The sequence below is a fragment of the Aquarana catesbeiana genome, linkage group LG01 (genome assembly GCF_042186555.1).
Source record: "Aquarana catesbeiana isolate 2022-GZ linkage group LG01, ASM4218655v1, whole genome shotgun sequence".
NCBI classification, from domain to species: Eukaryota; Metazoa; Chordata; class Amphibia; order Anura; family Ranidae; genus Aquarana; species Aquarana catesbeiana.
In genome coordinates this window covers 164,579,475-164,605,883 of record NC_133324.1, presented here as the reverse complement: position 1 = coordinate 164,605,883, position 26,409 = coordinate 164,579,475, and the positions used below count along the sequence as shown (strand labels likewise).

At 37.9% G+C, this 26,409-nt stretch overlaps 1 protein-coding gene and 1 long non-coding RNA gene across 2 annotated transcripts in view; one reads left to right on the top strand and one right to left on the bottom strand.

Moving 5' to 3' along the window:
* The window catches only part of ARB2A (ARB2 cotranscriptional regulator A), a 908,279-nt gene extending 883,761 nt beyond the window's left edge, over positions 1-24,518 (top strand). The window contains exon 12 of the mRNA XM_073624507.1: positions 9,698-24,518. Coding sequence (XP_073480608.1) covers positions 9,698-9,840 — 143 coding nt within the window. The 3' untranslated portion in view covers positions 9,841-24,518. The remainder of the gene's footprint in view (positions 1-9,697) is intronic.
* The window catches only part of LOC141136480 (uncharacterized), a 68,681-nt gene continuing 48,297 nt past the window's right edge, over positions 6,026-26,409 (bottom strand). Inside the window, exons 2-3 of the long non-coding RNA XR_012243670.1 lie at positions 9,668-9,764; positions 6,026-6,229 (exon numbers count right to left, since the gene is read on the bottom strand). This is a non-coding gene — a long non-coding RNA (uncharacterized lncRNA). The remainder of the gene's footprint in view (positions 6,230-9,667; positions 9,765-26,409) is intronic.

Here is a 26,409-nt window from a genome sequence, read left to right as displayed (position 1 = left end):
CTATATGACATTTAGTTTACTAATGCAATTTGTAGCATAAACAATTGTTAATTTAAGGAAATTTTTTTTAGCCTATTTTCATCCTTTCATCTCAGTATTGCATAGCTTTTCTCAGAGCAGGTTTTAACAGTTTGGTGACAGCAGCGAACCATGTCTGTAAAATGTGTATGTTGAAACATCCACCTGTAGTCCCCATCGGAAGCCAGGGTAACAACACAGATGGGAGGCACAAACCGAGAATTGTGACCATATAACAGAAAGCGTCTGTACAAAGATCTTTGCAGTATCACCAAGTGTTATTTTAATGAAAGCTGCAGATTTATAAATATAAAAAAAATTACTTGGATAATTACATCAACATGTGATTGTGCTTGCATATCACCTCTGCAAAGATATGTGTTCAGTGAAAATACAGTATACTCATCCTTTAAAACTAATGGATTTATAAAATGTGGAACAAAACACTACAAAAAGCAATCCTTTTTTCTGCTGTCACTTGGCTGAATGAAAAGTTGACACGAAGAACCTGATTTGTTTTTTCTTTGCATAACAGACATTTTCCTTCACCCTCAGGGTCAGTTTCCTAATCAGATGCCCAGTTATAATTTTTCTAGTGCTAATTAGAAAATAAGAGCTGACACCTGCCTAGTTGCAGTGAGTTGTATATGTATGTAACTCTAAGGTATTATTTTATGGCTTTTGCTTCTCTTTCCCTCAAAAATATGCTTGTTTTGTCATAATATGTAGTATATTAAGCTGTTTTAAATGTAGGGATTTATTGAATAAATTGAAGAATTAAAGACTTGATTGTCATTTGGTAAATGTGGTTAACAGATTTTGAAACCTTTGTAATAAAAGTTAAATTCATTGGTGTTCAGCGATGCCTTTATTGCATTGCCTGCTTTGGAACTTGGTGCTGCATGGCCTGTTTTGGGAGTTTGATTCTAAATCTGCACATGGCAGGCTGGACTCAAACAACCATAACCGTTCTTTGGCATGGCTGGCTCCTGGAGTAGGAAGAACTGATGTGATGAGCAGGGTGTAGGTAGAGTGCAAACTTAGACAAGTAAAGGGAGGTGCAACATAGAGAATGTCCTGCAAGTTCCCATCACTAGAGCTTGGGGCAGATCTATATTTGGTAATCATTCTTCTCAAAAAACATCGCCTATATCTAGGTCATTGCAAAAAATTGTGCAGGCGAGTAAATTTTATTTTTTTTATAAAAGTATTTGTACCCAGCATTACTCATTTGATCATGCTGCCTTGAACTCTTCTATACTTATAAGTCATTTTATAGTGTTGTAAAAGATGGTGTTGCTTTACAAAAGTTCCTATAATTGTGTTAAAAAATCAGTTCACCAAACAGCAGAACTGCACATTCCTTAGACTCCTTGTCTGTCTTGCATGTGAAAGGCCAGAGAAGTAACCTAGCTGATTAGAGTGCATGTATATCTTATTGTATGTAATTCTTATAGGGTGATCAGAGTTATGTTAGTTTAAAGTATGTAATTGTATTGCGATTGCCTTGCTAATGGTATGCATATGAAATGTGTATGTTGAAAGTGTGAAGATAAAATTCAAGTAAAGCCTAATGAAATGCTTATTCAGGAAAGCTCTGTGGGGAAACAAATGTAGTAAGGTGGATGTATATAGCATATTAAGTTCATATAGCATATTACGTTTTTTGTTTTTTTTTTACACTATAATGCCCCGTACACACGATCGGACTTTCCGACAACAAAACTGTGGATTTTTGTTTGAAGGATGTTGGCTCCAACTTGTCTTGGAGCCAACATCCTTCAACATCCTCCAACTTGTCTTGCATACACACGGTCACACAAATGTTGGCCAACAATTACGAATGTAGTGACATACAAGCCGTACGTGATGTCTCCATTACAAACGCTAGTTATATCTCCAGCTCGTACTTGATTCCGAGCATGCATGGACTTTTGTCCGACGGACATGTGTACACACGATCGGAAAGTCCGACAACAAACATTTGTTGGTGGAAAATTTGAGAACCTAGTAGCCAACATTTGTTGGCGGAAAATCCGACAACAAATGTTCGATGGAGCATACACACGGTCGTACTTTCCGCCAACAAGCTCATGTCCAACATTTGTTGTCGGAAAATCTGATAGTGTGTACGGGGCTTTATATTTTATATCAGTGTTATGGGAGATCAGAAGGACTAATTTGTTTATCCAATGGATGGAAGTGATTAAGTAGGAAACTGATAGGCTGTTGAAAAGCATGTCTTCATTTTTACACATTTATAACATACAGTATGTGTTAAAAAGAATCCTGCCCTTAACAGTCCATTGACACTTGAGAACAGAACAAATATCAGTGAAAAATTCAGACTTGATATATTTGGATTACTCCTGATGGTGATGCCCCAGACTACCTGTTGTGGTTGTTTAACCTATCATACACTACCTCATTGTTGTACAAAACTGTTAAAATGCAGTCATTGGTCAGTGAGCCTACAGTATATGCAAGTGTCACAAAGCTTCCACTCGCCTTTGTTCTCCAGTTATGACCTTTTGCTTTTCACATTCAGTCTTGTTCTCAAGTTGGTGGTAATGTTGGGCTTTGAAGATCGTTCCTATTTAGCTTATGAGGTGGCTGTAGAAAACCCGATAATTACAATCAATAATCCTAATTTTGAGCATTGCTTGCAACCAATGCCATATAGGTACCCACCTATGTAAAAGTAACCAGTATTTCAGGCATTCAGGGGTTATCATATGGAGAGTTTTCTATTGAATGTCAGAGGACCAAAAGAACCATTTGCATTGTGAAGATCATGACAAACCCCAGAATTTTGTTGATCCTTGCAAGGATAGACCAATATCTGCACCTCTATGCCACTATAATGCCCCGTACACATGGTTGTATTTTCCGATAGAAAATGTTCGATGTGAGCTTTTTTCGTCGGAAATTCCGACCGTGTGTAGGCTCCATCAGACATTTTCCATTGGAATTTCTGTCACACAAAATTTGAGATCTGGAATCAAGCAGAAGAGCTGCACTGGCTATTAAACTTCCTTTTTCTCGGCTCGTCTTACGTGTTGTACGTCACCGCGTTCTTGGCAATCGGAATTTCCGACAAGCTTTGTGCGACCGTGTGTATGCAAGACAAGTTTGAGCCAACATCCGTCTGAAAAAAATCCATGGATTTTGTTGTCTGAATGTCCGATCAATGTGCGATCGTGTGTACGCGGCATAAGTGTAAAAACTCATTGACATTGTTATCAACAGAAGGCATCCTTATTGGAAGATTTCCCTTGTAAGCATAAAGCCAAGCCAAAGTTACCAACTTTACATGATATTCAATAAAAATGTAACATCTTAAAGATGTATCGTTGGTCACAGTCCCTTTAATTTCTTTATAGGTTGGGGATCTCATGTGTAGGAGCTAAAAAATATCACATAATGAATATTTGTAAGCAATAAGGTCATATATTTTTCATTTAAAAAAAATAGCCTGCTGAAATCTTTGCAGCTGAGCCTCCGTTTTTCCTAGATGGCAGTAACACATTCATTTACCACGCACACATTTTTAAAATGTGTTATCCAAGGAAAATTCGGTGCAGCCATGGGTGGTAGTTCAATTTTAAAAGCTGTCTGTCTGTGGTCAACCATATACAGTATTTTTTTAGTTGGTAAGGTTCCACATTTAACATTTGTTAATATTATTGATTGGAAATACACAAAATAGATGAACTCAACAGAAAATAAATGTTGGAATTTGTCTTCTTGATTTGTATTATTTGAATTCTTCCCTTGGTACAAAATCTCATGGTACATAGGTTTTTTTCTGAAAAATCATTAAACTAAAAAACAAAACAAAAAGAAGAATAAAACCGCAAATGATGCAAGTTTCAGTGGCACTGGAAAATAAACTACCACTTGGGACATTGGTGTTTGTGTATATGTATGTATATATATATATATATATATATATATATATATATATATATATATATATATATATATATATATATATATATATATTATGTATATATATATAATATTACATGACATTGGTAACATTCTGATAGATATAGTAATTTTATCCATTAGTATCCCTAAGCACATGTTCTGAAGTCTATTTTATCATGCTTTATCTGTCTCGTGTGGACCATGACCAGCCCACTTACATTTGTGAACCCTCCAATTGTGTTGTCTTGTGTGTTTTGGCCTCATTTTTTCCCATTTCCACCTCGTTCAGCTGCAAAAACGTCTTCATTGTTGTTCTCCCAGATTGTGATACTGTCACAAAACTGTTGCTAGGCAACAAATGTGGTTACCAGGACTGAGCGAATAGCTGAAGGGAAAGAAAAGTGTTGCACCATTGTAGAGTAACCATAGCAATGACCTACTATTACAGAGTAAAGAATTAACATTAACAGTGTTGTGGTATGAAACATATGCAATGATTCACATGAGTGCCAATCTGGGATCATTTTTCTTAATTTACAGCATTTCAGGGCAGTCCTTCCCTCCGTACTGTGGACTTCAGTCTCTTACTCTCACTCTCTGATAATACACAGGCCATTCATGATTGACATTCTGGGCTAAGGGAACTTCTCCCACTAATGAAGACTCGTCCTTGATACGCTGACATATCAAGCAGGTTCTTTGTATCCACAGGGAAAAACTGGTGCACACAGCACCCACAGAGGATGAATATAAGCCCTACTATTTCATATGCACAGGGAAAGCAGGTTCAGACACTAGTCTGTCTGCAGGAGACTAAGGAGCAAAGTCACATGCTTTAAAGACCTATGACCTGCCACCCCTTTTGAATATATTTGCTGTAACTGACAAAGCAGGTGGGGATTCTGGCTCAGCATATTGTCTCTACGAGCAGTGTATGCTCATACTGTTTAACCCATTTATACTGCTGTGTCCTGGATTATAGTCTACTCTTTCTGCGGGTAAAGTATAAATGCCACATATTCAGATCGAAGTCAGATATTTAATTGAAAATAACACTCGGCTATTCTGTGTATGAGATATCTCAGAGCAGAAGGGGAATGAATAGCTGTGCCTGTGAGCAGCTGAGGCTGTGACATACTGTACTCAGCCTTCCTGGGACAGGCCCTGCTGCTGAGTGGTGTTCACAAGCCAGATGCCATCCAGAGAGTGTGGTGATACCCACAGCCTCAGCAGCTCCTTATGTTGTGTGATTTCTAATGCACAAAGAGGTAAATGGCAACATTACACAACGAAAAGCAGTTGCTTTACTTTTATTGGCTGGATCACTTTGTGTCTGCACTACGTAATATTCATCCAGCGGTACATATCCAATCTGTATGATCTCTCACACTTTCAGGGTAGCATTCTTATTTTGATTAAAAAAAGATTTCCTCAGTGCCTAACATGCTGGATTTGTAGGTGTGCCTACTTAGTCTACTTTTCATATGTTTATATATTCATGAGGGCATAACATTTTATGCTCATTCTAAGCAAGGTAGAGAGGTGGTGATTATAATGTTTAAATTATTACTATCTCTTTCCCCCCGTTCTGCCATTACACTAATTTGGAATTACTTTGCCATTACACTACTTTTGGAAAACTTTGGAACACTTTCAGAGCCCGTCGTCCTAATATCTAAGTGAAAGTCTCCTGTGATCTGGTAATCCTGAGTCTCAGAATGGCCACACAATATACTCTACTACCGCCTCTTCTCCAACAGTTGTCCTTTAAATTGTTTCCCAGGAGCTCCTACCTGATCAGATGAATGTGCTGCTTACACTATAATTGTCATAATGCTGAACTTGCATTTCAAATACTATCATTTATGGACAACACAAACAACTAATAGAAATACTTCAGTAGCTAATGGTGAGGTGCAGTCTTGGTTTGTGGAATTTAGGTGAAATATGCTAGACATTTGACTTGAATATCATGTCAAATTGCGCCTGGGCCTCTGGCAAGACTCAGGGGCTCCCAAGATGTGCAGAAAGCATTTTTTTTCAAAACTAAAGGTATACACAAGCAACAATTGCGGTCTGCTGTTAAATTTGCATTTTTTTATTTTCTCTATTACACATGGATGATGACACACATTAAAAACAATCTCTAGCTTTTTTTTATGTTTCTTTGTCCTCTTCTGCAGAGAAATAAATGTAGAACTTCTCTAAAGGAGAATCAATGGAATAGGTGTCGTAGAATTAGGAAGAAACAGAAAGCCTTTGCCCACTCTAACCAAAGCTAAAAAAAAAAAAAAAGTTAAGAGAAGTTAGGTGATTACCCTTTATGTTAATTTACATTAATAGAAAATGCTGTGATAAAATTGGCAAGCCTCATCTATGTATAAATGAATCCACACATGCAATAAAAAACCTCCAGAGCTGCTAACACTGTACTTTGATACCCAGTAATAATAAATGTGTACAAAAGTGTAGCGCTAGTAAGGGGAAATAAACAGTGCAAAAAATTGTGATACACTTAATCTAGTGCTGATCTGCAACATAAACATACAGAAATACATTGTAATATTCTCACAATATACAAATAAATTATGTGAAAAACATACGTGCAACAACCACCCAGACAGTAGGAGGTTAATAATGTGTCATCAAATTTCACAAGAAAAAATACATTTTCCAGATGATTTTTGTGCAGGATAAAAAAGAAAAATAGTTCAACTTAAACCAGAAAAATCTGGTGTTGTACACCCACATTAAAAAATTCTACAGCTTACCAGAGCATGTTGACCTTCAGGCTATAGATGCTCAAATGCATTTAATAAATGACAAAGGTATCCACCCAGGTCAAGCCAAACAATTAGCCCAGCTCTCCAAATGAGATCTCCTCCACTTTCAAAGCACAGCATACCAAGTATATAGACATTAGACACAGAAACAAAAGTCTCCAATAGTGTAGTAAAATATAGCCAATTTTATTTTAAAAAGTATTGAAAACATATGGCATTATGAATAAAAGAGTGCTCTGTATACCAAATAAGAATCCTGCTTCATACAGTCCTTAGAGCAAGACAGTAACCAAGATGGTGGCCATGTGTCCTGACCTCCCTACATGTTTTGTCATACGTGACATCAGGGTCTAAGGGTCCTTGATTCATAATACCTTGTGTTTTTTAATCCTTTTTAAATTAAATTGGCCATATTTTACTACACTGTTGGAGGCGTTCTATGTATGTCCATACACTTGACACGCTGTACCTGAAAAATGGATGAGATCTCATGTGGAAAGCTGGGCTGATTGTTTGGCTTAATCTGGGTGGATACCTTCCTCAGCTATTAAGCACAATTGACCACTTATAGCCTGAGGTTCTACATGCTCTGGTAAGATGTAGAGTTTTTTTAATGTGGGTGTACAGCACTGGATGCCGTTTTGCTGGATGAAGTTGAATTCTTTTTTTTCATCACGCACAAACATTATCTGGAAAATGTATTTTTCCTCATGAAGCCTTAGTCATCGCACTTGGTGCTCTCAAACGTTGTCCTGCTTATACTTTGCGCTCTTTAAATCTCATCAAACTTCCATTTTTGGCTGAAGAACTAGATATGATATCTTACATTACATTCAGTGAACTAAAGTTCATAACCAATACACACTCAACCTTAACAAGGTGACTTGCATAACCCTTATTCTTTATGCAGCCTGCCCTTGTTAACTGTTACCCTTTGACACTTAATAATTTCCCCTTCCCGTTTTGCTCTCTTCTGTAGTAACGTTTATAAAAGTGTTTATTATAAAAGCTGTGTTCATTTTAAGAAATTAGGATAAAATATGCTTTTACTGATACAATGTGGAAGTGTTTTTTTTTTTTTTTTTACTTTTGTTGTGGGTGTAAACTGTCTGCCATCTTCTGTGTTCTTCATCAAGAGCATGTGGAGGAACAGTGGATGGGGTTACTACAACAGCAACATGGTGCTGTTAATCCTGGGGAAATAGCACATTTTTTTTGGTGTATATATGTAATCCTGGAAAATGTTAGGTGTCACATGTACTTTAACTTTTGAAAGTTACCCACCTTTGCTGTGTAGAGCAAACATTTTTAAATGGGGTAGTATTTTGTGCAGTGCTGCTTAATTCATCGTTTTATAGAGCTAGAATCACAAACTAGAAAAAAAAAAGGTAATTTATTGTAAGGTAATCAATTTTCATTGCATTTGTGAATCCAGTTGCTGTCAGATAAAAAAAATCCAAAGGATGTGTCACAAAAACAATACTCAAATATACATTTTATGAATAAATGAAAAAATTATCCAAAGCTGCTGCTTGTATGGCTTTCTTTACACTGAAGATATTGTACACATAATGCTACTCGTAATGAATAGCAAGTAACGTCTTGTATTTGATCAGAATAATGAAATATTACTTCTAATAATTGTAATGTTTATATGCATCCATTTTCTTTTTCTTTTTTTTTCTATTTCAAATTTTTCCAAAATTACTGAAAAATGTCCACTTTCTGCTCAGAATAACAATCAGATTAGGAGGTAGGAATCTGCTTAAAAAAAAATCTAAAATTCTTTAGTGATGACTGTAAATTATTTTTTTGACAATATCCAGTTAGTGTTTCAGTGATTTTTTTTTTTAGTATAAAGGTTTTCTTTTGCGCTAGGTGCCAATCAGTGCTACGTACTGCAACATATGCTCAGTTGTTAACAGTCAATGTGTAGGGGCACTTTTACCTCCAAGATAGTGTCTTCATTGTCTGAAAGTTTCTTCTTGAAACATTAAGCAGCGTGCCTGACTAATGACAAGTTAACATGACACCTCTGACTGTAAAAACTGACACCAATAATAGCCTATCTTATTTACAAAAGGTGATAATATGAAAGATGGTTACAATTAATTAGCACTTTACACCTTTTTGTAAATAAGGTACGTCATTTTGTTTTAGAAGATATTGTAACAGAATACAGAAAAGTTGTTCTTGGCAAAGGGACAATATTCTCTTCCAAGATCACACCAATACCCTGCTTCCCATCTCATATGATGTAAAAATCTGTATACCATGCTTCAGTGCTAATATCATCAGTCAGGATCTACCGGTAATTGGCAAGTGAAACATGGTATTTATAACTGTTAAATTATACATATACCAACAGGCATGTTTAAAACATTGTTATGTAGCTAACATGAACTTGACAAGTTTCTGCAGTTGTAGAATTATGAAAAACATTCTACAAGCACCTATGACGTGATTATAGGTGTCCTTTCATAACAATTAACTTTTCATAAGTGCTTTATAAAACAGATCTGACATAGCTTGTTGTCATGGACAGCACCAGCATTGCAGTTACATGATTTTTTAAATAGTTTTTTCATGTGTCCTCATTTTATGGGCTGGTAGACTAGGCATTAAAAAAAGTGTCTAACGTTGATAATTTGGTATTGTAAATGTGAGAAAATATCCTTACACAAAGGATCTCATAACAAACATTTAAACGTTTTAGGGTTTTCTTCACTGCTAACCCAATGTTTTCTGTCATGCTGCCCATCTTTAAAAAAATAACATAACATCTTTTTTTGTGGGCATTTATGATGCATGGGCCCCATTGGGTCTTACTGGTGCCACATACGTAAATGTCAGGAAAGTGATGGTAAAGGCTGTCTGGTAATGCGTGCAACATTTGTGCCTTAAAAAACAACCAGAAATTTGTTCTCACTTACTCATTCCACCTCTCCTCTGTCTCTTCGCAGGCACTGAGCGCCACGAGCTGACCTCATGGAAAAGCTTCAACTCCATATTCAGGTTCTTCAAGGAAGCCTTGGAAGCCAAGAACACAAAAAGCAAGACAATATCTACCAGACGTTCCAACAGAATAAAGATTGACGAATTTTAAAGAAAAGAAAATAGTACAGATTCTGCCCAGCCCTCATCACAATGGTTTTTATCCTAATCCCTCAGCCCTTCATTAGATTGTTTTCCTCCTAAAGCACATGGTCATGATGTATACATTTTAAATAGCGTTTTACATTATTTCTAGATGAGTGCAACTGTCAAAGCAATATGGGTTCACTGGTTGTGCTTCCTGTGGTCTGCTCCTTGGATTTCGTGCTGCCCATCACAGCACAGATTAAGGCTGACAGCAGAGCTGCACAGTACAGCATGGTGCAAGTCTAATTGCCCTGACATCGCCCTACACTTTGAGTTGATGCCATAGCTTGTCTGCTATTCCACTGCCCTGGACCCATTCGCTCACCTTACCTCTGTGGCCTTCCCTGCTTAACTCCTGCAATGCCAAATAAGAATTTAACTGCCTTCACTACATGGAAGAAAACAATTTAACCTTCAAAATTCCTCTTTATTATAATTCTGGGGTTTTTCATGCTGTAGTTAGCTCTTTCTCTGAAGTAAACCTTTGAGCTTTCTATAGAAGAATGTTCCATGTAGAAGCTTAAACTTTTCCTTCACAAACTGAGTAAAATTTCCAGTGAAGTCTTTTAACTACAGTTCTGTTCTCAAAGTATTGAGAGTTAAAATCTTTTGTGCTTAATATTCACTATATCAAATGCTTAGTTATTTTAAACTATAACCTTTTTGATGAAGTTAACATTTTAAGGCAGAGCAGTGGAATAATAAACATTTTAATTGGTATCCATTTCCCATTTTTTTATATTATGCTTGTACAGGCTGTTGCATTATCTACATTGTTTTATTAGAAATATTCAAATGATCATGGTAGCCATGTCATCGGCATAAAGTTGTGGACAGTGGTAAGGTCAGATGAATACGTTGGCCTTATTTATAAAAGCTCCAAGCCTTGTAATCCAGGCTGTCACTACACAGGGCAGTTTAAATAGTAATGATATGATTAAAGTGCATTGATTCATACCCTAAGTTCTCTTTTGTGCTCTAGTACTTTTCTATAGTTTAGAACTATTTTGCAGTCCTGAAACCTTGCCTACATTTGGCAGTGTTTCATATAACCCTAAATCAGAGCTGTACTGTTTTATTGAATGGTTCACTTCCAATCACTACAGCTAAAAATAGTGAACTTTGACATTGTGCTCTGATCTCCTGCCTGGTGCAGTTTTGGAGTACTGTACATGCAGTGTAATGACAGCTATACCCTTTATGACATTTTTACCATTGTTAGATTTTTACCACTTCGATATGAAGGAACCCTTACTGTGGAACAGTGTAAAAGGCAACAAGAATTCCAGAAAAGTGTTATGTACTACATTAAATGGATAGTTCAGCAGCCTTGTACACACATGATAGAACAAGTCGGGTAAAATGTACTAGTAACTATCTTACTGCTCTGCTTCAAATCGTTTGAAAGATGGAGGTGCATTTTAAAACCTTATTTCTTTTTCAGTATAAATCTGCTATATGCATTCCAGGTGCATGAAAACAAAGGCTGTGCTAAGTCATTCAGTTCCTTTTCATTTTCTAGAGTAGAAAAGCTCAGTAATCAGCAAAGCTCATGCTTCCTTCTGATTGGAGAGTCAGCACGGAAACATGTCAGGCCTCTGCTGAGAGACCACTGTCTCCACACAATGACCATAGGTCCTTCTCTGTTACGTGCTAGTAGGGAACAGGTTTTTCTTCTCTATGCTGTTGCTCCTTTCTAATGAAATTAACTTTAGGTCACTTTGCTGACCTTTCTTTTAAAGTAAAAGTTCACCTTTGGGAACATGTCACACATGGCCACGTCATTCAGAGACACAGCTCTGTGTCTCTGAATGAACTACAACCCCCGACATCCTTAGCAGCTGTTGGCTTGTTGTTCTCAGTGAACTACCACAACGCTGTGGAGTGCTGTGGTAGTTTATGGAGTCTTTCTGTCAGGGAGTATCAGCTTATCCATACGGGATGTATGGGCACACAGATACACTGACAGTGTGCAGGAGACCTGCGTGGCATCAGCGATCTGCTGATCACAGGTGCGATGCTTTACAGGCTCCTACTACAAAAAATAATAAACGTACATTGTTTTACCTGCAAGAAAATGTACATTTATTTAGATTTTTTTTTAAGTGAACTTATCCTCTAATGTACCTAGAATGCATTTAGCTGATTTATAGTGAGAGTTTAGTTAGCCACTAGATCTTTCTGCTATCCAAAATCCCAACCAATCGTTACATGACATAGGACTTATATAGGACATAGGACTTATTATTGTTCAGTATTGCTGTCTCAGCATCTGTACTCTGTGCTCTACAGCTTTGTAAAAATTTTGCAATAGCCCAGGTCAAATTTTGAACCTTTTTTTTTACATCTAAAAAGCTCTATTTTAAAAGAAGTATGCTAATGTTGGATCATTTTTTAAGCACAGATGGTAACTGTAGAATGATTGGGAACAAATGTTTTAATGCAATAGCAGTTTCTGCTTGCTTGAAATGGTAAATTGTTTTATGTTGTTTTAACTGGTCCGGTCTGACGACATGCAAAGAAATTCATAGTTCATTTAACCATTTGGAAGCCACGGGTATCCTAGCAAAGCTGTGAATAGTTTTAATTTTTAATATTGTCACAGTTAAAAGTACAATATGTTGATCACAAACACTGTGAAAAAAATAAAGTTAGATAAATATTTTTACATACAGATGCCTTTCTTCCAATTTTAAATATTTCAATTTTTCATTTTTTTTTTGTGCTTTGTTTTTAGTTTCACACCCACCTAAAATGCATATTATGTAATGAAATATTCTGACATGATTTTTTTGCTATATTTGGGTAAAGGCACTGAAGATTTTCATAATTTATTTATAACGTGCCTTTTGTCAGATATTTTTATGGATTCTAACTTTTTATAATGTTGAAAACGCTAAGCAAAAGTCGAAATGGATTGATTTGTTTAGTATTTCACATTAATGTTGTTTTTATTAAATATAGTTTTAATTAGCTCCAGTATAGAAAGTATGTTTCTTTGCCCAGTAGTGCTATGGTTTTCTGCCCTGTATATACAGCTCTCCAGCTTTGTTGGCTAAAGTGTGTCAGTCATGTGGTAACAATGGAGGCAGACATCTAATGGGCTGAGCCATGGTTGCCTAGTAGAAACATTGTTGCATTCTTTAGTTATGTCTTTAGTTTTCTTTCTTTAGTTTACTTGTTCCAGAAAAAATAGTTGGCTTTGTCTTTAACATGCTTCTTCCATTTATGTAGCTGATAGGTACATTTGAAGAGATACTGATTTCTCAGTTAAAGATTCAATATTGTGGGCATTTTATATTTTGGAGCCTGCAGCATTAATGATTAATGTTTTTATCCCCACTTCTCCAGTTGTATTCTTTGTAAAATAACGTAAAGCTTAACTGTAGGCTTTTTTTATATTGTCCCCTTGCTGATTTACTTTAAAAAAAATTAAACAAAAAAAACAGCTTTACTGCAATATTCACCTTCAATTTAGAGCCCCCCCCCACAGTGCATTTTTCATTTACAAGTTTTGTGTCTTCTGGTTTGATGATTCCATTTATCTCTAAAGACTGAGGACATCCTTTGGGTGCAGTGCATCATAAGCACAGCCACTGAGGGGGCATCATAAAGGTACCCTACACTCATTGTGTTAAGATGCAGAGAGTGGAGCTGACATCAGCACTGCTGTCTGCATCATCCAGGACTGCCCAGGGGCAAGACAGAACCCCACACATCACCCACCTAAAGACCTATGGAAAGGATACGTATACAAAAAAGCAAAACATACATGCAGAGGCACCCAGTGGGTGCGGAGGAGCAATATTCTGATGGTAGGCGGGCCTGGATTTTGGGCTTTAAATTGAAAATGCAGTAGGGAGTGTGAAACCTCCTTGTCAAGTGTGCACGACTGGGAACCAAATGTACGGACTTTCCATTAATATTTTGGAGTAGTTTTAGTGCTCAACCATGTTAACCACTTGCAGATTGTCCACTGTAGATATACTGCAGCAGAGCGGCCACTCTGCGCCAGATCACATACCTAGTACATGATCTGACAGTTCCTGGTCTGGGGCACGCGCCGACGGCAACCCGCGCCCACTGTGATAAGACACATCAGGAGCCCAGCGGTGGGTACCACGGACTCAATGTCCACCAGCACCTGCTGATTACACAGGACACAGACAGAATGACAATCTGCCTATGTAAACAAGGCAGATTGTCGTTCTGTCAGAAGGGAAGGCATTGATCCTGTGTTTCTGCTAAGCAGGAACACGGCTCCTTGTCTTTCCCTAGTCAAAGCACCTTCCCCACAGTGAGCAAGTACAACCTGATCGCTCCTAATGTTAACCCCTTCCCAGCCTGTGTCATTAGTACAATGACAGTGCATATTTTTTAGCACTGATCACTGTATTAGTGTCACTGGTCCCCAAAAAGTGTCAGGTGTCCGATTTTCCTGCCACAATAATGCAGTCCCGCTATAAGTCGCTGATCGCTGCCATTACTAGTAAAAAATAAGAATACCGGTAAATAGAAATAGCCCATGGTTTATAGACACTATAACTTTTGCGCAAACCAATCAAAACTCGTATACGCTTATTGGGATTTTTTTTACCAAAAACACGTGGCAGAATATGTATTGGCCTAAATTGATGAGGAAATTAGATTTTTTACATTTTTTTTATTGCATATGTTTTATAGCAGAAAGTAACAAATATTGTTTTTTGGGTTTTTTTTCGAAATTATCTGTCTTTTTTTGTTTATAGCACAACTAATAAAAACCATAGATGTGATCAAATACCACCAAAAGAAATCTCTATTTGTGGGGAAAAATTATTTTTATGTTTGTACAGTGTCGAACGTGAACGTGCAATTGTCAGTTAAAGTAACTCAGTGCCATATCGCAAAAAATGGCCTGGTTGTGAAGGGGGTAAAACCTTCCAGAGCTGAAGTAGTTAAAGAATAAGTTCACCTTTACAAAAAAATAATAAATGCACATATTTTTGCAGGTAAAAAAATATGCATTTATTATTTTTTTTATTTAGGAGCCTGTAAAGCATTCCATTCACAATCAGCAGATCATAGGTGTAATGCCACGGTCCCGCAGGCTGTCTGCATAGCTGTCTGCCCATACCCCCGATGCAGGCAAGCAGTTACTGAATGACAGGAAGCTCAGTGAACTGCTTAGAGTGCTCAACAGAGCCCTGGTAGTTCATTGATTCACAGGCTGTCGGTACTTGTTCATTGATTCACAGGGATCTGTGAATTAGTGACACGGTCTTGTGGGTGCAGCCCCGCATGCTGCGCTATTTTTGAATTGTGAAAGCGAGTACGAGGAGGATTCCCCTGAATCACTGTCACAGGGAGGGGAGGGGCAGAGCGGTCTGATGCTAAACATGTTACATCCATACATTATATGGGTGTAACATGTGACAAATTCAAAAGGTGAATTTATCAGTTAAGTTGGCCACAATATAGTGCTCTCATACCAGATGTAATCTGAATAGATTGTTTATGTGGGGTTTTGCTCTCCTATGATTTAGTGATGTAAAGGAAATGGTGTACAAATTGTGCAATCAGTCTGTAATAAGCTCAGCCTGCTATAATCAAATTAGAAAAGCAATAAAGGTCCACTTTAACACAAGCTACTGAAGAGGTGCAGTTTCCTCAGGGCATTTTTCCGAAGGGGGGGAGAATTGATTATAGTTTATAGAGAGATAAATAACTTCTTCCCAAGTGCATAGTCCTACCAGCTTGCAAGTGATAAATATTAATTATATCTGATTTGCAATGTAAACAGAAGTCATTAGAAAGTATATGTGGAAGCCCTATACCACACTGGGTACCTCTGTGCTTCCTACTGAGAAAGCACCAACACTGAAAAATATAGCAACAATCTCAGAAAGAGTAGGCCTAATACTACCAATGCATTCATGTGGCTGATCATGATTTTTCACTGGTGACACCCATAAAGTAACAGCATTTCAAATGATTGGGGAAGAGTGTTACCGGGAACTTTTAGAAATTATAGTGCATTTAGTGATCATTTATTTTTCCTTTTAAACTGCTGTTTTATATTGTCAGCTAATGCTGTTGAATCGTTGAACTGTGTAAATATTAGACTTCCTACTTTAAAGAAGCTAAGAACCTATAAAATATGGAAAGTGACCTAAAGTTCCACATCTTTTTCTCAAAAGCAGAAGGCAAAATATTCAAATTCCGAGCTGTTGACTTCAAAACCAAACATACCAAAATAGCTGCTCGTGACAGATCCATAGTGGTCATGTAAGGCAGTTAAAGAACTTTAATGTGGCTGCAACTGCGACTTCTGTTATTATTGTAAATTAGAAATTAGGTTGGGTTCACTGGCTAGTGAGGCAAATTTCTGTGGATTTTTTATTTCGTACTTAGTAAATTTCCTAAAACACTGTGCACCTCCTGAGCAGCTGCCATTTTCTCTTTAAATATATTTACAGGACTCAATTAATTAAAAGTTGTAATGCATTACAAGCTTTTAATTCACATTTTACAATTTACAACTCATTTTTTTCTTCTTCTAACTGCATATCTCTGTTGCATTTACCTATACTTTTATTTTTATTTTTTATTCCGTAACTTTATATCCATTTCCCTGGTGGATTTGACAGAACTACACTTAATACTGTTTTATATCCTGGTAGCTATGCTAACTAATTGCATGGATGCTATGAGAACAGGAGCTCTAAAAAAAAAAGTTGTGTGTGGATTGCCACATGTTTAGGCTTGTATAGCAGTGGACACTGATAGATCATCTTGGAAGAAAACAATACTGATCACCAATAAATCTCCAGCCAGGCCAATCAAATGATGTGGGTACCTCATGTTTTTTTATTTTGTTTTCATTTTCAGAATATACCCTAGGTAGAAGCAATAGCAGTCTATGTCACTGAGAAGCCTCGTATAATAGAAACCATTCAAAACTCATGTACCACCAATTCCAGGGCAGTACTGCTGCAGTGAAGCTGCATAGGTTCAGTTTCACTTCCCCAGATCTAATAGGCACCACATAAGTCAGGGAGCGGAAGCTTCTGTCCAGGGATTCTCCTGCTTACTCACAGATTCTCTTCTACCTAGAAATGTTTTAGTGGTTGAAATAATGAAAAAAATATGAATTTAGGTTTACTACAGGGCTGAAAAAAACTATAAAAAAGAGAAAAGCAAAAGAAAACATTGTTTTACATAAAAATGTGTTGCATTATAAACTTTTGTAGTACTTTCAGTTCACCGTGGAGGAATATATTAGGAAATGTACACTTGTTAGACCCAAAGAATTTGACCTCCATTACAATTGTTATAGTTATGTCATGTTCCTGGTTTGAGTCTCTTTTATTGAACTATGACAGCTTTGTTAAAGTTGTAAAGTATTATTGACATTCTGCTCTCTAAGTTGCCATCACTCATTCGCTTTGCTCTGTTTTTTGAAAAGAAAAATGGTTCTGGATTTCCTTTTCATGTAAAACAAAAGTAGTGCAGTAATACACAATGTTAGAGACCTGTGCAGAGATAATTTCAAACTAAACGTGAACCTTTTCTGCTTGCTTACTATATTAAATGAAAATCTGTATACTACACGTTGTGTAATGGGATTTTGGAGTCCACCTCTACTTGGAGCCATATTTAGACGGGGTCCAACTAAACTAAATCAGTTTTCCCAACCTTCTTTAGTATGTAGCACTGTATCAAATGCAGTACTGACCAAGTATCCCCTTTGGTCGGTTGTTGTTTATCAAGTAGGTCTAGATATAGCTTTATTTCTTACCATCACTGTTTATAAAGGTAAAGCTACGTGGAAACTAAGATATTTCAACTGGTTTTATATATGCTTTATTATTTTCTGAAATTTCTTATGTAAAGGTTGATGAAAAGTTACTTGGCCACCACATCCCCAATACGGTAAATATACCGTATATTATGATGTTTTAAATGATTGATACATATTGTAATAAAGTATCTTTTAAGCATTTACTATGTGTTCTATTCACTTGTCACCTATAAAGTCACATTACTCATAAAGGGTTATTTCTCTACTTTATCAACTTCAAAACTGTTCTGATTAATTTACCCCAAAAAATTATTTTTTATGCACACAAAGGAGGCAAATACATACAAGTTAGACAAATTCCCTCCCAAGTGCTCCCCCATCTCTGAGGTTGAAAAGGTATATTCAGCTGAGCCTCTTAAAGGTGAACTTCAGGCATATGTAAAAGACACACAAGAATGTAGCTCTGTATTCATTTACACATGATTAATTGTTTTTATTATATTAGGAAATGCAAGGACCGAATTTCCCATGGTATCAATTTTGTATCCTTATTACAGGTATTTACATTTTTTTACATTCACATCAGTCTCTGCCCTCAAGGAAAAGGTAAAAGTCCTGGAAGTTGCACATCTCTGCAAAACCCTGGTAGAAGGTGTATGACAGCCTCAGCCCGGGCACAAACCAGACCATGCCCCCAACGTGTTTCACTCTGCCCACAGAGCTTAGACATGGGGAGCCCCATGACTAAGTTCTGTGGGCGGAGTGAAAATCACACCCATATTTTTAACACACCCACTAACAATTGGTAACAAACTTTTGGAACAAAAGGAAGACCTTCAAATATAAAAAAAACTAAATAGATTTCAAAAAGGTGCACCATGGGAATAACAGAAGCTTGGTTTGACAGCTCACATGACTTGCTGGCAAATATCCAGGGGTATTCCTTGTGTCGGAAAGGACAGGGAGAGTAGAAGAGGGGGAGGGGTGTGCCTATATATCAAGAATGATTTACGGTGGAAGAGAGAAATTACATCAGGGATGGGACAAGGAGGGGGAAATTAATAGTGGAGGTATGTTACAGGCCCCCTAATCTAAAGGAAGAGGAGGAGTTTGATCTCCTTTCACGGTTAAAAATAGCGGTGAGGCAGAAAAATGTATTTGTAATGGGGGACTTCAACTACCCAGATATTGACTGGCCAGAAGGGACAACTCACTCATTAAACTTCATGTACCAATTTGTGGATTCCCAGATCAGAAATGATGCATTGCTAGATCTATTAATTAAAAATAGATTACCACTGGATAATTACGTTCAGCATAAATCATAGGAAAAGGTGGCACAAGGGTAGTACAAGAAGACTAAATTTCAGGCGAGCCAACTTTTCAAAACTGCGCTCAATATTGCAAGATTTTAAATGGGACCAAATCCTAGATACACTGAACACGGAGGAAAAATGGGAGTGCTTTAGGAGCATATTAATTAAAGGGATCACTGAGTGCATTCCAATGGGCAATAAATATAGAAGAACAAAGGTTAAACCTGGGTGGCTAAACCATGACATAAAAAGTCAAAGGACAAAAAAAACCTTTAAAAAATTTAAAGCGAAGGTGTCATTGTCAGCATTCCAACACTACAACGAATGCAACAAGGAGTGTAAGAACTCAATTAGCACGACTAAAAAAGACTGGGAGACACATAGTGGAGGAGAGTAAAAAAAAATCCCAATAATTTTTTTAAATATATTAACAGTAAAAAGGCGAAGTCAGAGCATATTGGCCCCATAAAGGATGGTGAAGGGAAGTTGGTTACAGATGACAAGGAGAAGGCAAGCGTACAAAATGCTTTCTTCTCCTCAGTCTTTACACAGTAAAAGGATGGGTATAACAACGGTATTGTTAGTAACACGTCACAGGATGTAACCTTGTGGCTAATGGAGGCTGGTGTCCAGAAAAGACTAGAAAAGCTAAACAGAAACAAATCACCAGGACCGCGTGCCTTACACCCAAGAGTCCTCAAAGAACCCAGTCAGGTTATAGCCAGACCACTATTCCCAATCTTTACGGACAGCTTACTGACAGGAATGGTAACAGCTGATTGGCAAAAAGCCCAAGTAGTACCAATATTCGAAAAGGGGCAACTGGAAACTACAGACCTGTCAGTCTTACATCAATAGTCTGTAAACTATTTGAGGGGATGATAAGGGACTATATCCAAGAATTTTCTGAGGAAAACAGTATCAATAGTAGTAATCAGCATGGGTTTACAAAAGGACGTTCTTGCCAAACCAACCTGTTAACATTCTATGAGTAAGGGCTCTTTCACACGGGGCGGATCAGTGATGATCCGCCCCGTGAACACCCGCTGGCTCAGCGGGGATCGCTCCGCCGATCCCCGCTGAGCAGAAAGATGACAGGTCCATCGCTGCACGCTGTGCAGCTACGGACCTGTCAGAGCGCCGCTCTCCCCTATGGGGGATCGGATGATGACGGACCGTAGTGTCCGTCGTCACCCGATCCGATCCGAAAACGGATGGAAAAGTAGGTTTTTCCTCCGTTACACTTTTCGGATCGGAGCGGCGTCGGATGTCAGCGGACATGTCACCGCTGACATCCGACGCTCCATAGGGATACATGTATGTCCGTTTTTCATCCGAAAACGGAAGGATGAAAAACGGACATACGGATCCCCCGTGTGAAAGAGCCCTAAGTGAGCTGCAACCTGGACAAAGGTAGGCCTGTGGATGTTGTGTATCTGGATTTTGCAAAACCATTTCATACAGTCCCCCACAGATTCTTAATCTACAAACTGGGGTCTGTAAGCATGGACCATAGAGTTTGTTCTTGGATAGAAAACTAGTTACGGGGGGGCGTGTCCAATGAGTGGTGATAAATAATACGTACGCAGAATGGTTTAGGGTGGTAAGTAGGGTACAAACAAGGCCAAGGATAAATCCAAGGGAAAAACCAAGCTTAACTTACCACCAGCCCGCAGACAACCAAATAACCTGTCTAACAGTATGCGTTAAAAGCAGGGGTTTAGTCAGCACACATTTGCAAATGCATGCGTAAGCCACAGAGCCTCGTCAAGGCACCCTGCTATCTGTGGTACCTAACACTAATTTATAAGTGTCCCCACAGTGGAGGCACATGCATTCTGATGGATAGGTGAGAGCAGGTGGACTCAAGGGGAGCCACCGCTTCTTAAAGGTACAGGGGCACACTGAACACCCAGCATATAGCACAATGGCTGCAAAGGTGTCAGTGCATTGCCTGACCAAAAAACATGACAGTGATACAAAAAGGATGCCACTTGCTCCCATCTATAGCTGGCTATTGCAGTAAGAAGCATTGGCCAAGGATAAATCCAAGGGAAAAAACAAGCTTAACTTAGCTGCAGGCTGGTGGTAAGTTAAGCTTGGTTTTTCCCTTGGATTTATCCTTGGCCTTGTTTGTACCTGTTAGCCTTCCAATGCTTCTTACTGCGATAGCCAGCTATAGATGGGAGCAAGTGGTAAGTGGGGTACCCCAAGGCTCTGTCCTGGGAACAATTCTGTTTAACTTATTTATAAATGATATAGAGGATGGGATAAATAGCTCAATCTTCGTGTTTGCTGATGACACAAAAATGAGTAGGGCAATAACATCACAGCAGGATATAGAAACCTTACAAGATGACCTAAATAAATTAACCACTTGAAGACCAAGCCTTTTGCTGACATTTGTTCCTTACGAGTTAAAATCAGTATTTTTTGCTGGAAAATTACTTAGAACCCCTAAACATTATATATTTTTTTAGCGGAGACCCTAGAGAATATAATGGCGGTCGTTGCAATATTTTATGTCACACTATATTTGCGCAGCGGTCTTTTAAACGCAATTTTTTTTTTGGAAAAAAAAACACACTTTGAATAAACAATTTAAAAAAAACAGTAAAGTTAACGCAATTTTTTTGTGTAATGTGAAAGATGATGTTACGCCGAATAAATAGATACCTATTATGTCATGCTTTTAAATTTGCGAACGCTCATGGAATGGCGACAAACTACGGTACCTGGAAATCTCCATAGGCGACGCTTTAAAAAAATCTTACAGGTTACATGTTTAGAGTTCGAGGAGGTCTTGCGTTAGAATTACTACTCTCGCTCTAACGATCGCAGCCATACCTCACATGTGTGGTTTGAACACTGTTTACAAATGTGGGCGTGACTTATGTATACATTGGCTTCTGTGCGTGAGCACAGAGGGATGGGGTGCTTTTAGTTTGTTTTTTTATTTTTTTTTTTTTTTTTTATTTTTTTTTTTTTTTTTACACTTTCCCTTTAATTTATTTTATCACTTTTATGGCTGTCACAAGAAATGAAAACATCCCTATGACAGCAATAGGCAAGTGACAGGTACTTTTTATGGCTGGATCTACGGTCTATAAGACCCCAAACCCCTCCTCTGCACTTGATAGCATTCAAAACACCGAGATTGTAATTTTTTAATACCTTTGACTTTTGAAAACTGGTGCAGCTGGTTCCCGAGTAAACCGGAAGTGATGTCATGATGTCGCTTCCGGGTTACCATAGCCGAGACCTGATCAAAGCCAATTCCGGCTGGTCACTTGGGTCTCCCTGTGGGATGGGAGAGCCCGGGTATACAGGGAGGGGGGGGGAACGTATGGAAGGATGTGCTGGAGCTGGAGAGAGTCCAGAGAAGGGCAACAAAATTAATAAGGGGACTGGAGGACCTAAATTACGGGGAACAACTACAAGCACTAAGATAATTTTCCCTGGAGAAGAGACGCTTGAGAGGAGATATGATAGCAGTATACAAAAACTCAATGGTGATTCCAGCGTAGGTAGAAAATTATTCAGTTTCGGGGAAGGTAAGAAGCTACGGGGCCGCACGATGAGAGTGAGTGGTTTAACCTTAAGATGCGTAGGGAGGTTTTCACTGTCAGGGCAGTTAGGATGTGGAACTCTCTTCCACAATCAGTGGTATTGCCAGGAAGTATTGATAGTTTTAAAAGACTCTTGGATGTGCATCATAGCGAACAATGCAGGGATATGGGAAAAGATTATCTACACGAACACACTGGATGGACTATTGTCTTTATTCAACCTTACCAAATATATAACTATGATATGCATGTATGGGTAGGAGGAACCCCTTAGAAAGAAGAAAAATTAGGCTTGCTGCCTACTGAATACTAGGAGGCGTAGCCAATAAGGTGGGTATCTCTTTATGGTTCATGGATTATAGTGTGGATGTAAAACAAGCTCCAGTACTCTGCAGACATACCTGTTATTTTAGTAAACTCCTATGAAAGGGCAACCATCATGATTTCACTGCAAGGGAACATACAGACAACACCCAGTGCATCTAACAGAGGAGCATAGTTCACATTGAGGCTTCATAAAATAAATAAAAAAGCACATATATTTCTTTAGGGTTTCTTCTCAAAAGGGCTCCTGTAATGCAGCTTGCAGATGTTCTTTAGTGCCTGCAAATGTCATCACTTTTTGAATTAGTATAAATACAAATGCTGACATGTGCATTAGAATGCATGTCCCTCTGTTTCAAGTTATCGTTTTATATTGTTAATGCATGTTGTTCACTTCATACAGTTAAATGACTTTTTTCAGCATGACACGTGCTTCTTAAGTTGCATTTCTGATGTTTTATTTTAATAAATGTTCAAAATGCACTACTGTAAATAAGTCCTTGCAGAAATGTTAGTCCAAGAAATTCCAGTAATTGTGAACTACAGACATACCGTATTACTAAAAGCACTTTAATGTTTATACCTACAGAATGTAATTGTATAAAAATCAAGTTTGATGACTCCCTACATGCTTAAATTGTAGTGTAACTGCATCCCTTTTGCCATGTGGAAAGATCGAATTCTCCACATATACCATTATTTGCCTCTACTCCAAATTTATTTAAAAATTAGTTTGAGTGTAGTACTGCTTTATGACAGATGCCTAGAAACTTCACACTCCTTCCTATGAGAGGCAACTTACCTTTGTACAGAGGAGCAGCTGACTCTTATGTTAGAGAAATGTTTTTCACACTGTAAGTATGAACATTTAAGTACTTTTTATTTTTGACGTTACCATTATATTAACATTTAATGAAATGGTTAAAAAAAAAAAAGAAAACAATTGAATAGAAATATTAAAAATAATTTCTATTTGAGTACTAATAAAACCATGGACTATAGTAACCCATGTCAATACATCAGAAATCTGGTTTTAATGTCTGCTCTTAAAATCTGAATTCTAATTAGTCCTCATCTTTTTTGACCTTCACAATGACTTTCCTTCTGTGTACAATCCCAAAGAAAAAATATAAATATTATTTTCCTTGCCTGCGCTCCCTTCCCATAAATAAACTGGTATAGTAGTTGTCTAAGCGGATCTTTTTCCTGTGCCCAATGATTTCCCTAACAAGAAAAGTCAAGTGTATGACCCTTATATTTTATAAGTTACAATTTAGAAATCCATGCTGATACAATCCTTGCCATTCCAACCCACAGCTGGGCTCTGATGTATCATTGTTTCTATTATTTAGTGTATGCAGATGTCAAACTTTCCTTTTCACCCTGTTTACACTTTCTCTGGACAATTCTAAAACCAGAGAGATCTAACTAGAGCCAAGCTCACCTATCGGGTTGTTTCTACAATTTGCTGAGAAATCTGTACAAATATTTGGATGTTATTTTAAGTATGACCCTTTTGTATATCCCACACTCATGCTCTGGATTGACTTGTGGTATTTGCTTATGTTTCAATTTGTAAAGCACCAAAACTTCCTACAGTGTATATTTCTGGTTACACTTACTGAAATAAACATTTGCTCTTGTAATATGATGTGAATTGTCTTCTTTCATTTGTTTCATGCTATGATTGCACATTTATGAGGACAGAGATAAGGTTCATTGGTATTATGATCATTAATAAACCAACATCAACGCCTGGCAGCGTTGCATGCAACAATATTGAAAACAAACGTATATTATGGATGAGCTTTTGTTTCTTTTGTTTGTTTTTTTACTCAGGAGACTGTTTGTGTTGCATCTTGTGAAATGATAGCAATACACTCACAGCTCATACTGGAGATAATGGAGGTGAATTACTGAATAAGTTGGTATATAAGGTGAACTTATCCATTTGCAGACAACCCCATAGCAGATTTACTGCTACAGAGCGGCCACGTTGCACAGGATCACATATATATGTGACATCCTGCACTTCTGGGTATCAGGAACGAGTACACGCTCTTGGAGGCTCGCTCCCACTGTGATTTTACACAGCAGAAGCTGATAAGCGGGTCCCGCGGACCCGATGTCTGCCGGCAACCGCTGATTGTTCTGTACACAGGCAGAACAACAGTCTGCCTATGTAAACAAGGCAGATTGCCGTTCTGTCAGTAGGGAAGGCATGGATCCTGTGTCTCTGTAAAGCAGGAACACCGATTCATGCCTTCCACTAGTAAAAGCACCTCCCCCACTACACTGAAACATTAGCTAGGCACACATTTGACCCCTTGATAACCCCTGATGTTAACCCCTTCCTGGTGTCATTAATACAGTGACAGTGCATACTTTTAGCACTGATCACTGAATTTGTTTCACTGGTTCCCAAAAAAAATGTCAGGTGTCCCTTTTGCCCGCTGCAATGTCGCAGTTCGGCTATAAGTCGCTGGTCACTGCCATTACTAGTAAAAAAAGATTTGAAAAAAATCCCATAGTTTGTAGACACTATAACTTTTGTGCAAACCAACAATATACGCTTTTTGGGATTTTTTTCTACCAAAAATATGTAGCAGAATACATATTGGCCTACATTGATGAAGAAATTTAGATGTTTTACATATTTGTTTTATTGTTTTTTTCTCAAAATTTCGGTCGTTCTTTGTTTATAGCGCAAAAATAAAAAATGCAAAGGTGATCAAATACCACCAAAAGAAAGCTCTATTTGTGGGGGAAAAAAAAGGACATAAATTTTATTTGGGTACAGCGTCGCATGACCACGCAATTGTCAGTTGAAGTAACACAGTGCCGTACCACAAAAAAGGGGGTAAATCTTACAGTGGTAAAGTGGTTATAGTCACTTCCAAAAACAAATCAAGCTTGAGGGAAGTTATTTAAAAAAAGGTTTGCTAGCACATGATTCATGGACATGAACACAGCTTCATCGTATTTCATCGTATACACCACACATTTTAAGAGAATCATGCACCATTCACAGCATCCATTGCGACTCAAACCTTTTAAAAATGTCTGTATTGCTCATTGTCACACTCAGACGGGAATGTAACAAGAGTTCGCACTATGGTAGATTCCTAGTTAGAGCATTTAGAGATTCAACTTAACAAATTGTAATCATCGTATAAAAAAGCAAAAGAAGACTGGGGAAAGAAATATTCACAGAAAAGGTACTACAAAAACAGACATAATCAACTATATCAATTTAAAAAATATTAGTTTAAAAGCTTAAAAGTGAACAAATACCTAAGTGAAAGCTGTCTGTACAGTGCAGAATTTGAATCACCTGAAAATTAAATCCACTCTAAAGTGGGGAGGATGCATTTGCTGAGCACTGGTACGGCTGGATTGCTGGGCACTGGTAAGGCTGCATTGATGGGCACTGATCAGGCTGCATTTAATTCGCACAGGGGAATGAGCGCCCCAGGGCCTGGTCCCCACTTTGCACAATCAATACAGGCAGCTTGAGGAGAGGTGCCCCGGGCTGGCACACT